The sequence below is a fragment of the Rhinatrema bivittatum genome, chromosome 8 (assembly GCF_901001135.1).
Source record: "Rhinatrema bivittatum chromosome 8, aRhiBiv1.1, whole genome shotgun sequence".
Lineage (NCBI taxonomy): Eukaryota > Metazoa > Chordata > Amphibia > Gymnophiona > Rhinatrematidae > Rhinatrema > Rhinatrema bivittatum.
Window position 1 is genome coordinate 65362070 of NC_042622.1, and position 21343 is coordinate 65383412.

The 21343-nt window shown below is 46.0% G+C and overlaps 1 protein-coding gene across 1 annotated transcript in view; it reads left to right on the forward strand.

Moving 5' to 3' along the window:
• Window positions 1-21343, forward strand: part of E2F1 (E2F transcription factor 1) — a 104967-nt gene that overhangs the window by 52950 nt on the left and 30674 nt on the right. Inside the window, exon 4 of the mRNA XM_029614401.1 lies at window positions 598-750. Within this exon, the coding sequence (XP_029470261.1) occupies window positions 598-750 (153 nt within the window). The remainder of the gene's footprint in view (window positions 1-597; window positions 751-21343) is intronic.

Below are 21343 nucleotides of genomic sequence, written 5' to 3' on the forward strand. Positions count from 1 at the left end.
GCTGATTTGCATGATTTTTTAACTCATTAGCAGTTTAGCTTAATTATACGCAAATGCAAAATCACACATGGTAAAGTGCTAAATCATGCAAATCAGCTCAATAGCGATTTGACATTAGCAAAATTACACATGGAAAAACTGTGCAAGGCCACAGTTTTCCACAAAACGTAATTATACCTCAGAGTGATGTAGTTTAGAATTTTTTGCAATAAATTCTGTGAATAAATTTCATGTAAACATAAAAATATGTAATTTGGGTTAGAGATTACAAATGAAAACTTGGTGATTTTACTCTCAGTTGTCTTCAAGAGGTTTAATCTTGTGATTGGCCTATGAATTTTTTGAGCCTGACCCTTGTTTCTTGATCAAGAGGATGAGATTCAGAGGTCTTAGGGTTCAGAGTTTGAGTACAGTGAATCTTGGCTCCCGCTGGCCAGCTGATAACAGATGCTACAGGAGTCCATAGGTCCTCTGTTTTTCACTGGCTCTCATGTACATTTGCCTGATTGAATCAGAACTTGTGCTTTCCTCATCTCAAAATAATATGCTCGTGACCTTTGTATTCCTAACTGTTCCTATATCTGCTATTGTTTCCAGGGGCAGTGGGTCCACTGTTGAGAACAGCAGCAAGTACCAGGTGCTGGTGAAGGATACCAGTGACCTCCAGGAGGCTGAGCAGCAGCTGGATGATCTGATCCAGATGTGCAGCATCCAGCTGAAACTTCTCACCGAGGACTCTGAGAATCAGCAATATCCTTTGAGTAACATGGGGTGCACAGCGCGCTGTGTGTGTGTGCATGGAGTGGCCAACTCACTGCATTAGTTTTATCATCTGAGTCTGAGGATTTGGAAGCATTCTTGCCTATGATAGTCAGATGCACATGCTCAGTTTTTATGTGCAGGTCACAATAATGAGGGCAGAGTTTCTCTTTTGAAAATGAGGGCTGGCATGCACAAAATACCTTCATACTCTTTGCCCCTGTATAATGCATGTGAAAATACAATCTCTGTGCATGCTTTGCCTTCCCGAACTATTCCTGCCCCTGTTTAATGTGAGTAAAGCGCACATACATTTACTTGCACTGGGGGGGGTGGGGGTTGTGTGTGTGTCAATAATCAAAATGGGTTTTTACACGGGTAAACGTGCATTTGCCTGCTTAAAAAGCTTTGAATATTGCCCCAGTGTGCCACTATCCTCTGATACGTGTTATATGCTCAGAATAACAATCTTATAAAACCAACTGTCCGAAGGGATGGAATCTTAAACTATCAATTTCCAAATACCATCACTAAAAACACGGCAAGATCTACTGTAGCCTTAATTATAGACAAAGAGACCTCATACAAATGTGGCTGGAATACCATATGCAGTGCAGTGCACAGGACGCCACTCAGGTAATACGGTGATAACTGTAATCGAAGTGCACCGTTATAATTGTTCAAATCATCGGTCTCTTTGCCCAAAAGATCAAGTAAGGACAGCTTGTGTCCGTTTACTAGCAATTTATGAGGCAGTATAACATTTTACTTATCGTGGTGTAGGTAGCATTATATAACGGGAGTATGCAGTCAGGGTTTAACAGTTGGCACTGGCCCGACACGGCTCGTGTTTCTTGCACCAGCTTCCTCAGGGGCCTCGCAATGCCACAACTGAAAATAGAAATACACATTGTGTCAATTCCTTACTAAACTGCAAAAAATCAAATGGTAATGCTAGATACCTACAATTCCCAGTACTGCCGCTCAGCGTCTGCTACTCGGCTGCAGGTCCTGTCAGGCAGCCGGATCCGCCATTTTACTCAAGGATTATGTACCTACCGCGATAGGAAGGACTCATTAATTATGACGTAAGAGCCAATTAACTTGAAAATGAGCGGAGTAACTAAATAAGTGATGTCCATTCAACAGAATCATTTAACCCATTCGGAGATGAGGATGCCAAGGTGAAAATCCACCACTGTTCACGCACATTAAGAAGGTGATTGATATCACCCCCTTCCTATCGCGGTAGGTACATAATCCTTGAGTAAAATGGCGGATCCGGCTGCCTGACAGGACCTGCAGCCGAGTAGCAGACGCTGAGCGGCAGTACTGGGAATTGTAGGTATCTAGCATTACCATTTGATTTTTTGCAGTTTAGTAAGGAATTGACACAATGTGTATTTCTATTTTCAGTTGTGGCATTGCGAGGCCCCTGAGGAAGCTGGTGCAAGAAACACGAGCCGTGTCGGGCCAGTGCCAACTGTTAAACCCTGACTGCATACTCCCGTTATATAATGCTACCTACACCACGATAAGTAAAATGTTATACTGCCTCATAAATTGCTAGTAAACGGACACAAGCTGTCCTTACTTGATCTTTTGGGCAAAGAGACCGATGATTTGAACAATTATAACGGTGCACTTCGATTACAGTTATCACCGTATTACCTGAGTGGCGTCCTGTGCACTGCACTGCATATGGTATTCCAGCCACATTTGTATGAGGTCTCTTTGTCTATAATTAAGGCTACAGTAGATCTTGCCGTGTTTTTAGTGATGGTATTTGGAAATTGACAGAATAACAATCTGACAACGTAGAACTTGAAATCCAAGAAAAGGAACAAAAATACTTTGTTCTAATAACGTGAAGGAAGTGCAGGCTGAGCTGAACATTGCAATGCTTTATCCATGTGTGGTAGAAGATTCCCTGAGCCTAGAACACTTTATAGTGCCTGTCTTCTCTTCCCCCTTTTGTCTTTAAAAGAGAAGGGAGCAGGTGGTGCTCAGAAAACCTGAAAGGAAAATTCCTTGTCCTAGCTCCTCATTCTCATAGGAGTGTGATGTGTGCGCCAGTCAGCCCTGCAGTATTTTGGATGCTTCCCTGGGATAGTCTAAGTAAGGTTGCCAATGCTGCTCCCTGTAAGTTGTGCGCGTGTGTGCATGCACACAGTTTGTGAAATGAGCACACAGAAAAGCATAGTACGCGTATTGAAAGGAAAATAGAATGATCTTTCAAAGAACACTGTACACAAATTTTGTACACCATGTTGCACATGAAAATTTTTTTGGGCGTGCAAGGCCCACCAAAAATTAGAGGGAACATTTTAATTGCCACCTTGTCTAGATCACTCCATATTGCATGTATGAAGATATAAGCTCACTTTTCTTTGGGAACTCAGAACTAAAACTCCCAGGCATGCAATGGAGGAAATCAAGGACTGGATCCTCTTGTTCAGATTGACCTCGGTGAGGCGGCAACTCTAATCCTAGTTTTGTATATTATTTATAGCATGCAGTCATTATGCACAGTGGTACATGATTCCAGATCCCTAGAGCTTCCATTCACATTTAGAGCATGAGAGGGTGAAGTGACCTGTGAAAGTCATACAGCAAGCAATACGTTTGTGCCCTATTAATGTGTAGGGATGTACATTCATTGTTTTATTTTTTTCTTTAGGCCATTTCATTCGTTTTGGCCCGCTGCGCGTATCTCGCGATCGGAATGAAAGCACGCAAAACTGCTGGTATGCGCTTGTGGGCGCCTACCTGCATGTGTGCGTACCCTCGGTTTTGCATACATACCTTCCGATCGCGAGATACGCGCACACACCTGAAACGAATGGCCCAACGAATACACATCCCTATTGATGGGGTTATGCAACTGCTGCTATTTCATAATGGGGGGAAAATGAACATCTCCTCTTATAAATGCTGCCTTATTGCTAAAAAATTGAACAAGAAGCGTTTCCTTTTCATCCTGCTACACCAATCCAGATGTATGGGTTTTCTCCTAAGACAAGCAGGATGGTAGTCCTTACACATCATCAAATGGAGCCCTGATGCAGAAAACGTATGTCAAAGTTCAGAGTATGCTCCTAATGGAGTGAGAATCCCCTAAGAATAGTCCAAAGATATCGAGGCTTCACCAAACTGAACTCTTTTGCCAGTGGTTGCCCCACAATGCCTTTATTCAGGTGCTATGGGGGATGCCTTGATTTTCATGGATGCCAACAAAACAACTATTCTGGTAATAGGGGCTCAGCCCTCAAAGATCACTAGGACAGAAAAATGTAGGTTCTATTGAAACATGCTTTTTCAGCCATGTCGTTACCTTTGTGATTTCTTTGTAGCTCAGGTGCTTGTGCTAGATACAGTAGCTACCTGAAGGGCAGGAGGCAGCTTGGTTGGAGTCAGGGGCTGCTTTCCTGGAGGATGCCTAATAGAACCTTATTTGGATCTCTTCTAGTTCTGTAGCCTTGACTGTTGCAGCATGGAGGCTATTATGGCTATGGGACTGGAAGTCAGATGCATCCTCCAAAACCCACCTAAGTTTTCCCCATTTTTAAGTGGGAAACTTGTTTCCTTGGCTAGGCCTTAAACATTACTGAACACTTCTCATGCATGAAAGGCCTCAGCTCTTCAGGATCATCACCCCTGGCCACAGGAATTTCGCTATCCTCCAGTGGATCCTTTCTCAAACAGCAAGCTCAGATCTGGATCTAAGGCATACAGGACAGGATGGCGAGCAGACAGCCTTCAAAGAAGGTCTCTTCTTGCTCATACTCCCAGACATGAGTCCACTCTCTTTTTCTGAAAAGGTCTCGTATATCAGCAGCCCCCCCCCCCCCACTAAAAATAAAATTGCTGAGAGGGGCACTCTATTCTGCTGCAAATCAAACCAGAAATCAGTTGACCTCCCACCTTAGGCTGGAAGGATCCCAAGAGTCCCCAATGAAATCAAGGAAGGCGGATCTGAAGATTCCATGGTTGCATGGTCCCTGACGGACTCTTCTAAAATGGTTACCACTGCTGATTCATGTGAGGCAGAGAGAGCGAGCCCCAGCAGCCATGTGGGGCAAGTGTTCCATATTGCCCTGCAATTTCATGGATTGTCTGCCCTTCTCCAAAGAGCTGTCCCCGCCGCCATCTGAGATTATTTGCAAGTCCTGGTTTCTGTGGCGTCTAAACTAGATTTAGTTCCTTGGGCATTCGCATATATGCGGCCTCTTCAGAGGACGCTTCTGTCCTGCAGGGAACTCTCAGTTGGAGGCATGTCTGAACAGGCTACCACTGCTAGGGATGTCCAGGTCTATTCTGGTAGCTTTTCGGGCCAATTTCGAGCTGGATATAGAATTGGAGATCCCGGATTGGATGGTGGTGACCACCAGTGCCAATCTGAAAAGATGCGGGGGGCCGTTTGTCAGGGGCAAGCAGCACAGGGTCAGTGGTTGGCGGAGGAGACTTCATGGTCTATCATTTGTTTGGAAATGAGGGTGGTTTACAAGGCATTGCTTTCTTGTCTCCTGCAGTTGTGCGATCGAGAGACGAGGGTCCAGTCGGACAATGTGACAATGATAGTTTATATCAAGCACCAAGGGGGATCAGGAGTCTCATGATGTTTCGGGAGGACCAGGCGCTTTTCTGCTGGGCAGAGGAACACGTGGTAGATCTGGTGGCAATTCATGTCACAGGGATGAACAACACTCAAGCAGATTTTCTCAGCTGGCAGGTAGTGGAGAATGGGAGTTGGCAGAAGATGCAATAGCTCTCATTCATTCCAAGTGGGGTATTCCTCAGCTGGTCTTCATAGCATCAAAGCAGAACGCCAAAGCATGCCACTTTTTCAGTCACAGGTGGGAGGTCAGACCAGAAGGCCTCAATGCACTGGTTCTCCCATAGCCGATCGGAATTCTATTGTATATGTTTCCACATTGGCCCTTAATAAGAAGGGTGCTAAGGTATATTGAAACTCACCCGGGGAAGGTGATCCTTGTGGCTCCGAAATGGCTGCGTCAGCTGTGGTTCGCGGCCTTAGTAAATCAGGTGGTGGATGGCCCTCTAAGGCTCGGGCATCTTCCCAAGTTACATGTTCAAGGGCCAGTCTTCGTGGAACAGGAAACTTGCTTTGTCTTACGGCCTGGCTTTTGAAAGGAGAAGTTTGTGATTCATTCAATGAAAGTCATTACGACCTTACGGTAGACTAGGAGACTTCCACTTCATTGGCTTATGTCAGGGTGTGGAGAGTTTTTTTGAAACATGGTGCCTCGAGGAGGGTATTGCGCCCCTGTGAGTCTCACATTCTGACTTTTTTTTCCAGAATGGTCTAGCGAAAGGGCTAATATTTAATTCTGTAAGCAGCGGTTCTCAACCGGTGTGTCTCGACACACCAGTGTGTCGCCAAGCACCGGCAGGTGTGTCGCGGCTCCCAGTGTCCCACTGCCCCACTTGTGCTTCCCTTCTCACCAGGGGCGGGACTAAAGAGTGGAGAGATCTTTGTGTCGCCGTCTGAGCCAAGGCCAGCGGGGCTGAAGACTGGAGAGACGCTGTGCCGGAGCCAGGGTCGGCAGGGCCGAAGACTGGAGAGATGCTGCACCACCGCTGGAGCTGAAGAACGGAGAGACGCTGTGCCACCGCTGGATCCAAAGACTGGATAGACGCTGCGCCACTGCCGGAGCCGAAGAACGGAGAGACGCTGCGCCACCGCCGGAGCCAAGGCTGGCGAGGCTGAGGAATGGAGATGCTGCGTCCACCGGAGCCAAAGAACGGAGAGACACTGCGCCACCGCTGGAGCCAAGGCCGGTGAGGCCGAAGAACGTAGAGACCCTGAGCACCGCCGGAGGTCAGACTTATTGGGCCAAACAATGAGAAGAGGATCCATGTGTGCTTGTGTGTGTGTGTGTGTGTGTGTATGTGTGAGTGTGTGAGAGAGAATGGGTGCCTGAGTGGCAGCTGTGTGTGTGTGAGAATGGGTGCCTGGGTGCGTGAGTGGCAGCTTTGTGTGTGTGGTAGAATGGGTGCCTGGGTGCGTGAGTGGCAGCTTTGAGTGTGTGTGTTTGTGGTAGAATGGGTGCCTAGGTGCGTGAGTGGCAGCTTTGTGTGTGTGGTAGAATGGGTGCCTGGGTGCATGACTGGCAGCTTTGTGTGTGTGTTTGTGGTAAAATGGGTGCTTGGGTGCGTGAGTGGCAGCTTTGTGTGTGTTTGTGGTAGAATGGGTGCTTGGGTGCGTGAGTGGCAGCTTTGTGTGTGTGTGTTTGTGGTAGAATGGGTGCCTGGGTGCGTGAGTGGCAGCTTTTTGTGTGTGTGTGTGTGTGTGTGGTAGGATGGGTGCCTGGGTGTGTGAGTGGCAGCTTTTTGTGTGTGTGTGTGTGGTAGGATGGGTGCCTGGGTGCGTGAGTGGCAGCTTTGTGTGTGTGTGGTAGAGTGGGTGCCTGGGTGCGTGACTGGCAGCTTTGTGTGTGTGTGGTAGAATGGGTGCATGAATGCCAGCTTTGTGTGTTTGTGTGGTAGAATGGGTGCCTGGGTGGTGAGTGGCAGCTTTGTGGCTTGTGGTAGAATGGGAGGAAGAGCATTTGTGTGTGATTGAGAGCTTGTATGTAAGTGACAGCATGTGTGTGATTGAGAGAGAGACTGGTCAGAGGTGATGTGTTTCTGTGAGAGAGAGACAGAGACTGGTCAGGAAGATGATTGGTGTGTGTGAGAGAGAGACTGGTCAGCGAGGTGACTGAGAGAGACAGAGACTGGTCAGGGAGGTGACTGGTGTCTGTGTGAGAGAGACAGACTGGTTTGTGTGTGGGAGAGACAGAGACTGGTCAGGAAGATGATTGGTGTGTGTATGAGACAGAGACTGGTCAGCGAGGTGGCTGAGAGAGACAGAGACTGGTCAGGGAGCTGACTGGTGTGTGTGAGGAAGAGATACTAGTTAGGGAGGTTACTGGTCTGTGTGAGACAGAGATTGGTTGTGACTGGTTGTGGGCCCTAAGGAAGAGGGCTGAGAGGACAGAGCTTCAGCAGCCACTGCTGCTTCTGGTGAGTGCTATTGGCCTGCAAGGGAAAGGAGTAGGAGAGTTGCTGGAGAGGGTAAGAAAAGGCAGCCTTTTAAGTTTATTTTTCTTGATTGACTGCCATTTTAATTATTGGGTATTATGTGATGTGTCTGCTGTTTTGAAATATTTTATTGATATTTGGACAATTTTTAATAATTTTTATGAGTTTTTAATTGTTGGATGTTATTCTGTTCATCAGCTGTTTTGTAACATTTATTAGTATAGTTTTACAATTATTTCTAAGTGGGGCTCTATAGCAGCTTGGCTTGCTCTGTTTTCCTAATAGGAGGTGTATTAGTGTTTAGGGCCTGGATAAATATTTGTAGTAGTAAATTACTTTCTTTTCATAAGGAGGGCTATTGTGCTTGCCAGTAAAGAGAGTTTGTTTTGCTTTTACTGAGATGTCATCAGATCCAGAATATCTTTTTTTGTATGGTGAGTTGTACGGGTAATGCACTAGTTCTGCTCTGCACCCATTTTTGGGGGTTGAGGGGGTTCCTGAGGATGCGGAATGTATATTTACATTTTACCCCGTGACAGTCACATGTTCAGTGTGTCACGCATGTGAGAACCATCTGGCAGGTGTGTCCCGGACGAAAAAAGGTTGAGAGCCATTGCTCTAAGGGTCCAAGTGGGCTATTTTATTGTTAAGATGCAAGGGTCATTCCTGGCTTCGCATCTGGATGCAGTTCTTTTTCTTAGAAGGGTGAAGCATTTGCAGCTTTCGGTGAGGCGAGTGTTTCCCTCATGGAATCTTAATTTAATTTTGCAGGTTCTCTGTGGCCCTCCATTCGAGCCATTGAGAAAGGTGTCGCTGAAGGACTTTACACTAAATGTGTGTTTCTAGTGGCGATTTGTTCAGCCAGGTGGATTTCAGAGTTTCAAGCATTGTCTTGTAGTTTTCTTCAGATTTCGGAGGATGGAGTGTCTTTGCATATGGTACCATCCTTTTTACCAAAGGTGGTATCTTCTTTTCACTTCAGTCAAACAATGGAACTTCCTGTTTTTCAAAATTTGGATTCTTCTCCGCATGCGAAGGAACTCCAGTTGTTAGATGTGCATCAGGTCCTGTTGCTCTATTTGAAAGTTAACCAACAGTTTTCAGAAGTCCAATCACCTTTTCATTCTGTGTGATGGAACAAGTAAAGGGAATTACAGCTTCTTAAGTTACCATTGCATGATGATGTGTTTGCAAAGGGTATCTGATTCCTGTGGGGCTACGAGCCCATTCTACTAGGGTGCAGGCAGCATCCTGGGCTGAGTATCAGTAGGAGATCTGTCAGGAGGTGACCTGGTCTTCTGTACACACTTTCACAAGGCATTACCAATTGGATGCTTGGACACTGGAAGCACCTGGTTTTGGAGAGAGGATGTTGCAAGAGGGTCTTCCAGAGTCCAGCCCAGTTTAAGGGAGCTTGGGTACATCCTATGTATCTGGACTGATCTGGGGTATGAACAGGAAAGGAAAAGTAGTTCTTACCTGCTAATTTTTGTTCCTGCAGTACTCCACATCAGTCCAGAGCTCCACCCATTCTGGAAAGACCACTCTATTTTGGGTATAAATAGTAAGAAATTGTTTTAGTTTTGGGAGGTTAGGAAATAGCCACTGCTATTAATTGCATCAGTAGCATGGGATTTTCTTGGTGTTTGGGTAATTGGCAGGTTCTTGTGGCCTGGTTTGGCCTCTGTTGGAAACAGGATGCTGGGCTTGATGGATCCTTGGTCTGACCCAGCATAGCAATTTCTTATGTTCTTATGAATTTTCAATCGCCTTTATTGAAGGAAGAGCTCTAGATTGGGGACTTGCCCTTTCCCCTACTCATGTTGGGGGAGGGAAAAGTTGTTTATGGTTTAATCTCATCTTGACTTGGATACAGTTCATACTGAGGGACTGCAGGTGGCACGCTATCTTAAGTAGCACAGTGTCAGTAAAGCTTTTCTTCTCTGTCTCCATCTGCTGGTAGGGAATAAAGATCCATGCATCTGGACTGATCTGTGGTATTCTAGGAATGAAAATTAGCAGGTAAGAACCCGTTTTCCTATTTTTCTCAGCTATGGATATCTTCAGATCTATCTACCTATTCCCAATCCTCAAGATCATTAGAGTTTTCTCAGGTTTACTGTTCTGGGAGTTCATTTTCAGTTTTGGATGCTCTCATTCAGTCTAGCGACTGCCCCAAAGACATTGTCCAAGGTGATGGTGTTGATAGCAGCCATCCTTCACAAGAAAGGGGGTGCCCCTATCTAGATGATTAGCTGATTCGAGTGAAGGCAGCAGAGGAGTATCAGTTGGCAACTAGCAGAGTAATTCAGCTTTCACAACACCTGGTTTGGGTGATCAAATTTGCGAAGAGCAAGCTGGAACCCACTGAAGAGAGAGTTTCTGGAAGCTTGCTTTGATACTTAGAAGGGCAAGGTATTTATGACCTTCAAGAGAGTGGACAAGTTGCAAGGTCAGGGGTACCAATTATTGAAGGGCTCTCTGCCCAGAGAGTTGGATTATCTACAAGTGTTAGGTTCAGTGGTAGTGACTTTGGTTCTTGTACCTTAGGCCAGAACACATATGCTCTTCTGTCCAATTGTAATCCACTTTTGCAGGACTACTACAGGAGGTTGGTTATTCTGAGGTTAATCAGAAGGCGTCTGGATTGGTGGCTAACAGTTTGACACCTGCATAGGGGAATAGATTTGAAGGCTCTAGATTGGATCATGGCAGATGGGGAGCACATTGTAGCTCAGAGGAACTAGATGGCTACAAAAGCGTGCTGTTCCAGTTAGAGAAAAGGGCAGTAGGGGAGCCCTACAGGAATTTCTACTATTGCTCGAACGGGGTACACTTGCAGGGACTCCCATGACTGTTTTCAGACAATGCCATGGTGGTGGCGCATGTGAACTGGCAAGGGGACCCAGAAGTCGAGCGATATCCCAGTATGTAAGTCTTCTGTTCAAATGGGCGGAGTGGCATCTTCAGCTCTCTCTGTGTCTCACATTGTGAGACTGGATAATGTGCAAGTGGATTTTCTGAGTCTTCATACACTAGATCCCAGAGAATGGGATTTGGTAGTTACAGCTTTTGAGATGAATTGGGACAGGTGGGAATGCTCGTCATGGATCTCATGATGAATGAGGTATTCAGAGACATGCTCTTATCAGTGCATAGTAGTCTTTCTGGATAACATTCTTGTATTCTCATAGGACCTCCAGAGTCATCGTCGAGATGTTTGTAAGGTTCTCCAGTGCCTACAGGACAACTGTCTGTGAGCCAAGCTGGAGAGGGGTTCCTTTGAACAAGAGATCGTTCCGTTCCTCGGTTATGTGGTCTCAAGCCAAGGCTTTCAAATGGACCCTCAGAAGACCAAGAGCATCCAGGATTAGCCCCAACCTACGGGCCTCAAGGCACTTCGTAGATTCTTGGGATTTACAAATTACTACCGGTCATTTATTCCACATTATTCTACTTTGATTGCCCCTCTCACCGCCATGACCCTCAAGGGAGCCAACCCCTCGCACTGGTCATCCGAGGCTATCCAAGGCTATTCACCCTTTCAAGTGGTATATGGATGCCAGCCCCTGCCTCCACTTCTGTTGCCTTAGTCAGTGGCCTCACCTGCGGCGCAAGCCACCACTCAAGAGTTGCATAAACTCTGGGAAGATACTAAGCAACTCATACAACAAGCTGCCCAGAAGTCCAAAAAATGCTACGATATGCATTATCGGGCAGCACCACAATTCAGTTCAGGAGATAAAGTGTGGCTGAGTCTTGATTCATTCGTCTGAAACTACCTTCGGTCCGCTTTCCTCCTAGATATATCAGTCCATTCCCCGTACTTCATCAGCTGGGCCCAGTTATGTACAGTCTATGCCTGCCTACCTCGCTCAAGATATATAATGCTTCCACGTCTCTTTACTTAAACCTCTTGTTCTCTCCGAGTTTTCCAAGAAACCGCCCGAACCACAACCTGTAGCCTCTGAGAAGGATATCACTTATCAGGTACAAGACATCTTGGATATACGGAAAAGAGGAAGACGATGGGAATATTTGTTATCTTGGGAGGGCTTCGGGCCAGAAGAAAACAGTTGAGAGCCAGCAGCGAATATTCTCAATAAAGAACTGATCAGACAGTTTCACGTGTCTCATCCTAGGAAACCCAAAACCCTGGGGAGGGGCCCTAAGAAAGGGGGTACTGTTATGCTCCGCGGCCACAGACGGCTGCGGCCGCCATTGCTCACCTCCCTTTTCACAACCTTGGCTCCATTGGGCGAACTCACGGCTTCGGCCAGCTACCACCGGCCTTCCGCCCTCCGTTCCCAGGTCTATCCGAGCATCATGAAAGCTCCCGACCGCCATCTTACCCGCGGGGTTCCTTAGGCACGCGCGCTTCCTGTCTAGCTTTAACCACGTCATGGTGGGAACCTCGGGGGCATCCCTACCAGATGACATCACTCTGCTCTCATATTTAATCCGGCCTGCCCAGACAGCCGGCGACTTGGCAACAAGTTCACTTGCTGTTGTTCCAGCTTCTGCTCTACTTGTTCCAGTTTGCTTCTGTGTTGTGAGACTACTGGATACCTGCTCTTCGGGGGCCCCCCTCGTCTCTTGGCTATTCGCTCCTCAGAGGGCCTATCACCCGGTTTCCAGCCTGCCTTCTCCTAAGGCTTTCTACGGGACTTCTGCTTACTACATGTCGCTGTGCATACCACTTCTGGATCTCTGCTTTGATTGCTACGTGGGAATCCCCGCCAGTGTACCCCGCTCCACGGATGATTGCCATGAGGATTCCCTTCTGGGTTCCCCCCTGCTTAGCGGACCCTATCAGTGATATCATTTGAGGAACCCTCGCTGGTGTACCCTGCTCTGCGGACCATTGCCATGAGGACTCACTTCCGGGTTTCCCCCTGCTCTACGGACCTGTGCTGTGTATCATCTGAGGAACCCTCACCAGTGTACCCCGCTCTGCGAATCACTACCGTGTTCTTCCACCAAGGAACCTCCCTGCATTCTTCACTACTGATTCAGTGTGTTACAGTGACTGTAATTCTCGGCACTCCCGTTCCTCGGGTATTGCCGCTTCCGCCTTTGACTCTTGTCTCAAGGAAGACTGACGTCAGCAGTTGCTGCCGTTCCGTGGTCCACCTCCAGGGATCATCCTCTACGTCTCCACCTCTGCGTCTGTTGTATCTCCATCCCACAGCTGAGGCTCCGTCTCCCGACAGTGATCCCCCTGGGTGATTCCACCTCTCACCTCGGCCAGAGGGTTCACTCACTTACTTATCCTAACAGAAGTGGTGTATATTCAGAGGAATTGGTAGCTACCTTTCTGCAAGCATGTAAGAAGTCCACTTCTCTTACCTATATCGGAGTCTGGAATGTTTTTGAAGACTGATGTGAGGAGAAGGGGTGGGGGGGGGGTCTCCTTTTGAAGCGTTGATTCCATTGATACTTTCTTTTCTGCAAAAGGGCTTAGAGATTGGAGGTGGCAGCCATTTTCTGTTGTGGTACGGCACAGAGTATCTTTATATCAGTTTACCTTGATTTTCACATTTTTAAAGGGAATGAAGCATTTTCATCCGCCATTCTGGAGAGCCTTTCAGTCTTTGGGACCTTAACCTGGTTTTGTCTTCCTTCTGTAAGCCTCCTTTAGAACTCATTAGGGCCTTGTATGGTGAAGGATTTGACTCTTAAATCAGTATTTTTTGTAGTGATCTGTTCAGTGAAGTGAATTTAGAACTTAAGGTGCTAACTTTACAAAATCCTCAAAAAAGGATTTTGATGAGTAGGATTTTGATTTGGACAGTTCCATCCTTTTTGCCAAAGGTGGTTTCTCCTTTTCATTTAGATCCATCAGTAGAATTATCTTCCTTCAGAAAGTCAAGCTTAGGAGAGTTACATTTCTTAGATGTCTGTAAAGAAGATCTCAGATATTTGAAGGTGACTAATTCCTATAAGAGGTCAAATCATTTGTCCTTTTTTATGGTTGAAGAAAGAGGGAAGCGGCTTTCAAGGCCACTTTGGCTAGATGGCTTAAGGAAGCCATTGCATTAGTATATCTTCTGAAGTGCCTAGCAGTTCTGGAAGGACTTAAGGTGCCTTCTTCTAGGGCATAAGTTGCCTCTTGGATGAAGCGTCATTTAGTCTCTCTAAAGGAGATTTGCAAAATGATGCCTTGAGTTTCCTTATATATTTTTCTGAACATTACAGATTGGCTGTTTGGGCCTAAAAGTCTGCTTCCTTTGGGGTAGACATTCTGAGGGCAGGCTTATCAGGCTTCATCGCAGTGGAAGGGTAGCTTGGGTACATCCCACATATTTGACCTGGTTTGAGACAATAAGAAAGGAAAAATGTGGCTCTTTGAGTTCTACCAAACTAGTATAGGATCCCATCAGATTTTCTTTAGCCTATAGCCTGCAACTAGCCTTATGTATATATATCTTATGTGTATATATCTTATTCTTTTGCAGAGTTGATTTTGAAAGATATTAATGTTGTGTTAGAACTTACACATTTTGAGAAATGGATTCATTTGAGAGCCAGTTATCTGAATTTCCCTGCTTGTTAAGGTTGAGTTTATATTTTAATATGGTAGTGTGCTTTGATATAGAAATATTGAGGAGCTACAAGTGGCATGCTTTCCTACAAGGGATGACATCAGCAAATAGCTTTTATTCTCTGCTTCCATCTGCTGGTAAGAGAGCAAAATCCACTCCTCTGGACTGATCTGGCAGAACTCAAGGAAAGAAAATAAGCAGGTAAGAACCAAATTTCTCCTTTTCTGTCATCCACTATCATGTTACAGGAAATCCCTGGTTTTTGACTGGATGAGGCACTGTACTACGTGGAGAACAAGAGAGTAACATAAGTGCTTTATAAAAATATTTACACACACTTCAAATCACGAGTGCAGTGCGAGGAACAAGGCTGAAACTTGCACATTTCCCTCACCACAGTTTGCAGTGTGTTATTCCACTTATAACATGCTAAATTAAAAAAAAATGTTAAGGTAAATATTTCTTGTTAGAAAAAAATAATTTAGATAGACTGGTTCGTAGAATTTGGGGAAATGTTACTAAAATGCATTAAATACATCTAATTAATGTGCTTAAACTAATTTCAGCAAAACTATTACCAAACAAGATTTCAGCTTCATGCTGAACCAGATGATGGAATTTACAAGCTTCGTTCACAAGAGGACAGGCATCTGCTGTGTCTGACAGTTTCTTAGGAAAAAAGAACCCTTGCGGTCTGTGCTGTTTGTACCTACTAATTTTTTATTCTTTTACAATCTCTTTTTTTTTTTATTCTTTATTTATTCAATTTTTCTTTTACAATTGGAAAAACTTAAATTGACCGTATTGGTGATATTAACATTATATAATAATAATTTCACAATCTTTAAAGTAACTAATCACCATCGTAATAATATCATTCAAGTCATCATTTAGCAACTAACGTCATAGGTAACTTGAAGCCCAGAGGCAAGTAAAATACATTGAGGAGATTTAAAAAAAAAAAAAAAAAAAAAAAGAAACTAAACAATTCTTCAAGGGCATTAACATAAATTAAACTCCAGAATTCTTTTATTTAAACCCCGTCATCATTGGAAGTATTTGGGGAGGAGGTAGTAAGCTGTCTGGATTCCACAAATCTTTGAAACTGATCAAACTGAAAAAATATGAATACCTCTATGCCTCTTTTTAAGATACATTTACACGGATAGCGTAACATAAAAGAAAAACCTAAATCAATAACTTTCTGACGCAAAGTTAGAAATTCTTTTCTCCTGATTTGAGTGGCCTGGGCCAAATCAGGAAATAGCTTTACCGGCTGGTCATAGAACATTAATGGAAACTTTCTAAAATAGGATTTCATGATATTATTTACATCCTGTTTATACATAAATGACGCCAAGAGAGTATTCCTCTCTATAACCTCAATATTAAAGTTTTCCAAAAAGCTAGTCAAATTTGCTGGTATATTTACTACATTTGCTCCTCTTAATGAAGCTCTCTTATTCAAAAAGTAACAAAAATTAATAGAGGGAATATCTTCAGATGAGAAAGAGAGAGCTTCTGTAAGAAATCTTTTTAATGTAATAAAGGGAACTTCTCCTGAAATTTTAGGAAAATTTAGAATCCTTATATTGAGGTGTTTAGAATTATTTTCAATAACTTCCAAACGTCTTAAACAGGATATCTGGTCTCTAAGAATAGTCCCGTTTAAATCTTGTATTACTTTTATCTTGTTCTCTGCCACGCCGATTTTATTTGATAATTCTTGAACTTGTTCCTGCATTACATCTGTTTTCTGTTGAAAATTAGAGGCCACAGAGTTCATTTTTCTTTCCAACCTGTTCAGTGAAGCCCCAAGCCCCACCATCAGCTCCCAAATAGACTCCAAAGTGATATTCTCCGGTCTGGGTGGTATTGCAATTGACTCACCCCCTGTACTTGATGACATCTGGACCCGCTGTTCCTGTGAAGACAACCCTTCTCTTACAATCTCTCCGGGGTTCTCCAAGCATCCAGTCTCCTCTCCTCCATCGCCTTGGTCGGTTCCTTCCGCGGCGTTACAGAGAGCTTACAACGCTCAGCGCTTCACTGGAGGGTCCCCCCTCCTGCCCTGTCGCCCTCACCGCATCATCGGTGGGCGCCTGGGCTGATTCTCCTCCGAAATCGCGCTGAGCTGGGGGCTGACGTACAACGGGGCTCAGGGAAGCTTCCTCCAGGGGAACTCCCCGCTCTCCTTCACAGGGATTCCCAACGAGCTTATCAGTTCCCCGTTCCTCTGGAGTGGACAGGAAACGTTCGATATCAAGCTGAGTAAACGACGGTAAGGATTCAGAGGGGTAAATCCTTACTTTGCCTTTTCTCTTTGCAGGCATAACGTTGTAGTTTAACAGGGAATAACAGAACAGGTCCGGCTCGAGCGTTTCGTGTCGCGTCCTATGCCGCCATCTTGCCTCATCAGGCTTACAATCTCTTTAAGTTATTTCTCCTAGTTTGTGGGTTGTGCAGACATGTCTTATATTGTTTGAAAACTATGAATCTCAGCTTTCCAGAGATGTTTGTGTCATAAACCCCAGTGGTCTAAACCATTTGTATGCCGGGGAACTTCATTAAATTATGTGAACGGGTTGCAAAACTGATGAAAAGTGAGGGAGGGGTCCCCAGAAAATTAAGAGTGAGAAGGGGAGAATATACTCTCTCTCGTATCTGCTCTTTAATGTATGGTCTGTGTCATTTTAAGAAGGTAACTAGTCAGTTTAAGAAATTATTTTTCTAAAAATAAGGTTGTTCATTAATAAACAATAATAAATAATTAAAAAAACTCTCTATCTCCATGTCTCTACCTCCTTCCCTTTCCCAGCCAGCCAACAATATTAACCTCAGAAAAGAAAAAAAAATACTAACTTCCAGCCAGCCATTAGTTAATCATTGAAAAAAAAAATTTTCTCCCTTCCTGTTTGTACCCCAGATCAGTCCAGAAGAATGAGTTTATGCATCCCTACCAGCAGATGGAGCAGAGAACAAAACTTTAAGGCACTGCTACATAACCGAGAGAGCCACCTGCAGTCCCTCAGTCTCCAGCAGATGATAGTGGTGCAGACCTGCAGTCTGGAGTTTTCGAAAACAAAAAGGAAAAGAAAAAGATTTGAGAGAAGATTTTAGCTCCCCGAGGTGTTAGGTTCCTTTATGGGCCATCCCTCAGGTAGAGCAGGGCAAGCAGGGGGTTGGTGATCCTTGTCTACAGGGAGGGGTGATAGCCAGTGGTTCCGTCTCCCTCATCCCCTCTAGGTCCTTGACACCTTTTTGGGCTCAGCCTTTGCCAGAAGCAGGGAAATATTTCAATTTTTTCTTTCCCTTCTGTGTGTGTGTCCCTTTAAATGAGTTGTAAGGAAAAAAAAAAAAAAAAAAGCAGGAACAGAAAGGCGTGGAGCAGTTCAGACTACTCCACTGGCTGAATTAAGTTTATGCTGCCGATAAGCATCTCTAGGTGAGCAGGGCCAATTCACCGTGTGTGTCGGGGCCGGGTACTCGTGCTGCTTGCAGTGCTCGCAGACAGGGTTTATTTTTAGGCCTATTTTTTCACTGGCATGGCACCTCCCGCATTGCGTGGGAAAGTTTGCTGTGGCTTAAGGCGCTCTCACCTCAATTCAGCTGAATTTTGCAGGTAATGTGTCTCCGAAGGGGCGGGGACCTCCGCAGGCACCCTAGGGGATGGCAGGAGCCCATGTTTGGCGGGGCAGGTTTTGGAGACCCTGGTGGGGGGGTCTGAGGAACCAGCAGCCATTTTGTGCACACATTCTGGGAAATGAGCTGCTACTTCAGGGCCTCAGGACTCCCCTCCCACGCTTTTTCCTGGGGAACAAGACCCTGCTGGTGGCAAGGCAGGGGAACATGGATCCAGACCCTTCTTCATCAGATTCAGAAACTTTTCTCCAGATTTTGTCCTTTTGATGTATCAGGCCTATTTGGCCAGGAAGGGGACTGGGACGAAGAGGTCTTTGCCTAGCAAGTCCCAGGCGACGAAAAAGCCTAGGCAGGTGGAGTCTGGAGGGTTCCTGAGGCTTTTGGGTCTCAAGAGGTCCGTGGTGGAGAAAGACACATCTGATGAGATTGATGATCCAGATTGGGGCAGGGAGGTCCAGTGGATCCGGGCAGGGACCCTGCTAGTACATTGCTGGATCCATTACAGGATCCGGGTCAGGATCCTATTAATGCTGTAGGGAATCCTATACAGGATCCGGATGAGATTCCGGCTGCGGATGGAGACTATCCTCGGATAGTCCATTTGTTCCGCAGAGGAGTTGGGCCCGATGATCCCCCCCAGGTTCTGGAAGAGTGGGGGATTAAGGTTGCTCAGGGAGGAGTCAGATAATAAAGGGGTAAACCCAGTCCTGGAGGAATTGCGGGGACTCCCTAAGTCTTTCCTATTGCCTAAGATGGTGAAGAAGTTGGTGGATCGGGAGTGGAAATCTCCTGAAGCGGGTTGAAGGTAGCCAGAGCTATGGCCAAATTATATCCTTTACCGGAACAGACCCTGGAGTTGTGGAAGATTCCCAAGGTGAATGCTGCACTATCCTTGCTTACCAAGAAGACTATCATCCCAGTCACAGGTGTAGCGGCCTTAAAGGATATTTAGGATAGGAAACTGGAAATCCTCCTTAAGAGGCTGTTTGAAGTTTCAGCTGAGAGCCTGCATGCGGCGTTTGTAGGAATCTGATGCAGAGAACCTGTTTGTGCTGGGTTCAGAAGGAGCATGATAAGAGGTCAGGGTGGCTGTGGAGATAGCGCAAGCATTCTGTTTGGAAGCGGTAGCAGCCTATGTGGCGGAATCCTTGTACGACATGATTTGGACTTCCTCCAGAAGTATAGTCTTGGCAGTAGCTGCAAGAAGACTTCTGTGGTTATGAAATTGGTTGGCAGATGTGTGGTCTAAGGCCAGCTGTCTAACCTTCCCTTTAAGAGGAAGCTGCTGTTTAAGGAGGATCTGGAGCAGCTCATGAAGCAATTGGGGGACTTGAAGGGTAACAAATTGCCTGAGGACAAGAAAAACCCCAAGAAGTTTTTCCCTCTGCATTCTCAATTTCAGGAGGCAAGGAGGTTTCGCACTAGCAGGAGTTCAGCGCTGGCTGCCCCAAAGCAGAGTTCTGGCCGATAGCAGTCCTTTCAAGCCCAACGCAGGCCTCCGAGGGACAGTGGGTCTCAAGGTGGGGGTGGAAACAAGATTGGGCAATGAAGGCATGCTGGTTCACTCCTCTCCAGAAGCTATTGGAGAGAGGCTGGCCTCTTTTACAAGGAGTGGACCAAGCTTATGTCAGTCCGCTGAGTCCTGCAGGTGGTGAGAGAAGGCTATGCTTTAGAATTTTCTTGGCTACTCAGGGTTGCTGGAAGAGGCGTCTTGGTCTATCAGTCAGCTGGAAACCAGGGTAGTGCGCAAGGCCTCTTTAGTGTTTCTTACGCTCCTCCAGGACAAGTTGGTGCGTGTGTTCTCTGACAATGTGGCGACAGTGGTGTACATCAGTCAGCAGGGTGGCAGGAAGTGTTGTCTGGTGGTGTTAGAGGCGAAAGAATTATTCGGATGGACAGAGAAACATCTGATGCGGATAGTTGCTTCTCATGTGGCCAGAATGGACAATATGCAGGCGGACTTCCTCAGCAGGCAATGGCTGGATCCGGGGGAGTGGGAGTTGTTGGTGGAGACCTTCGCTTTGCTGCAGGCATGGTGAGGCAGACCAGCAGTGGACTTAATGGCAACGCTAGCGAATGCCAAAAGCAGATCAGTTTTTCAGTCACAGAAGGGAGATTGGATTGGAGGGCATCGACGCTCTCATTCAACCGTGGCCGGCATGCCTGCTGCTGTATGTGTTTCCCCTGTGGCCTTTCATAGGTCTGGTGCTGCGGCGCATCGAACGTCATCTGGGGAGGGTGATTCTGGTGGCACTTGAGTGGCCGCATCAGCCGTGGTTTGCGGACGTTCTGCGTCTGGCGGTAGATGGTCTTGTTCGCTTGTCTCTCCTCGAGGTTGCTGCGGCAGGGACCCATATTTTCAGACTGGGAGGATTACTTCTGTCTAGCGGCTTGGCTTTTGAGAGGTGGTGACTTCGTTTGAAGGGCTATTTGGTGCTAATGATTGCTACTTTGCTTCAGGCTAGAGACCTTCCACTTCGATGGCTTATGTCCAAATATGCAGAGTCTTCGAATCTTGGTGTTTGCAGAACAGGGTGCAGCCATTAAAAGTGGATATTCCTCAGGTCCTGGCCTTTTTGCAGAGCGGTTTAGCAAAGGGCTTGGTCTATAATTCCCTTCGGGTCCAGGTAGCAGCCTTGGGTTCCCTTCGTGGCAAAGATTCAGGGAGGCCATTGGCGTCTAATTCAGCCGTGGTTTGTTTTCTAAAAGGAGCAAAACATCTGCGCCCTCCGGTGAGGAAGATCTGTCTGGCTTGGAATCTGAATTTGATTCTTTGGGTACTGTGTGGCCCTCCCTTCGAGCCAATGTGGAGGGCATAGTTGATGGATTTAACCCTGAAAATCTTTTGTTTTCCTGGTGGCCATCTGCTCGGCTAGGCAAATTTAGAGCTGCAAGCATTGTCATGCAAGGATCCGTTCCTTCGCTTTTCGGAGGATGGTGTTTCTTTACGTGCGGTTCCTTCCTTTTTGCCAAAGATGGTATCCTCCTTTCACCTTAATGAGGTCGTTGAGCTTCCGGCCTTTCCGAACTTGATGGCCAATACTCCAATAGCTAGGGAGCTTCACTTATTGGATGTGCGTTGAGTTCTTTTGTGATATCTCAAGGTGACAAATGCTTTTCGGAGATTGGATCATCTGTTTGTCCTGTTCAGTGGAGCAAAGAAAGAAAATAAGGCTCTCAAGGGCACTGTTGTTTGATGATTAAAAGAGATGATAGCGTCGGCCTACATCTGTAAGGGCCGGTTAGTGCCGGAGGGGTTGAGAGCACATTCCACTAAGGGCGCAGGCAACCTCATGGTCAGAGTGTCATCTGCTCTCTCCGCAGGAGATCTGTTGTGCAGCGACCCAGTC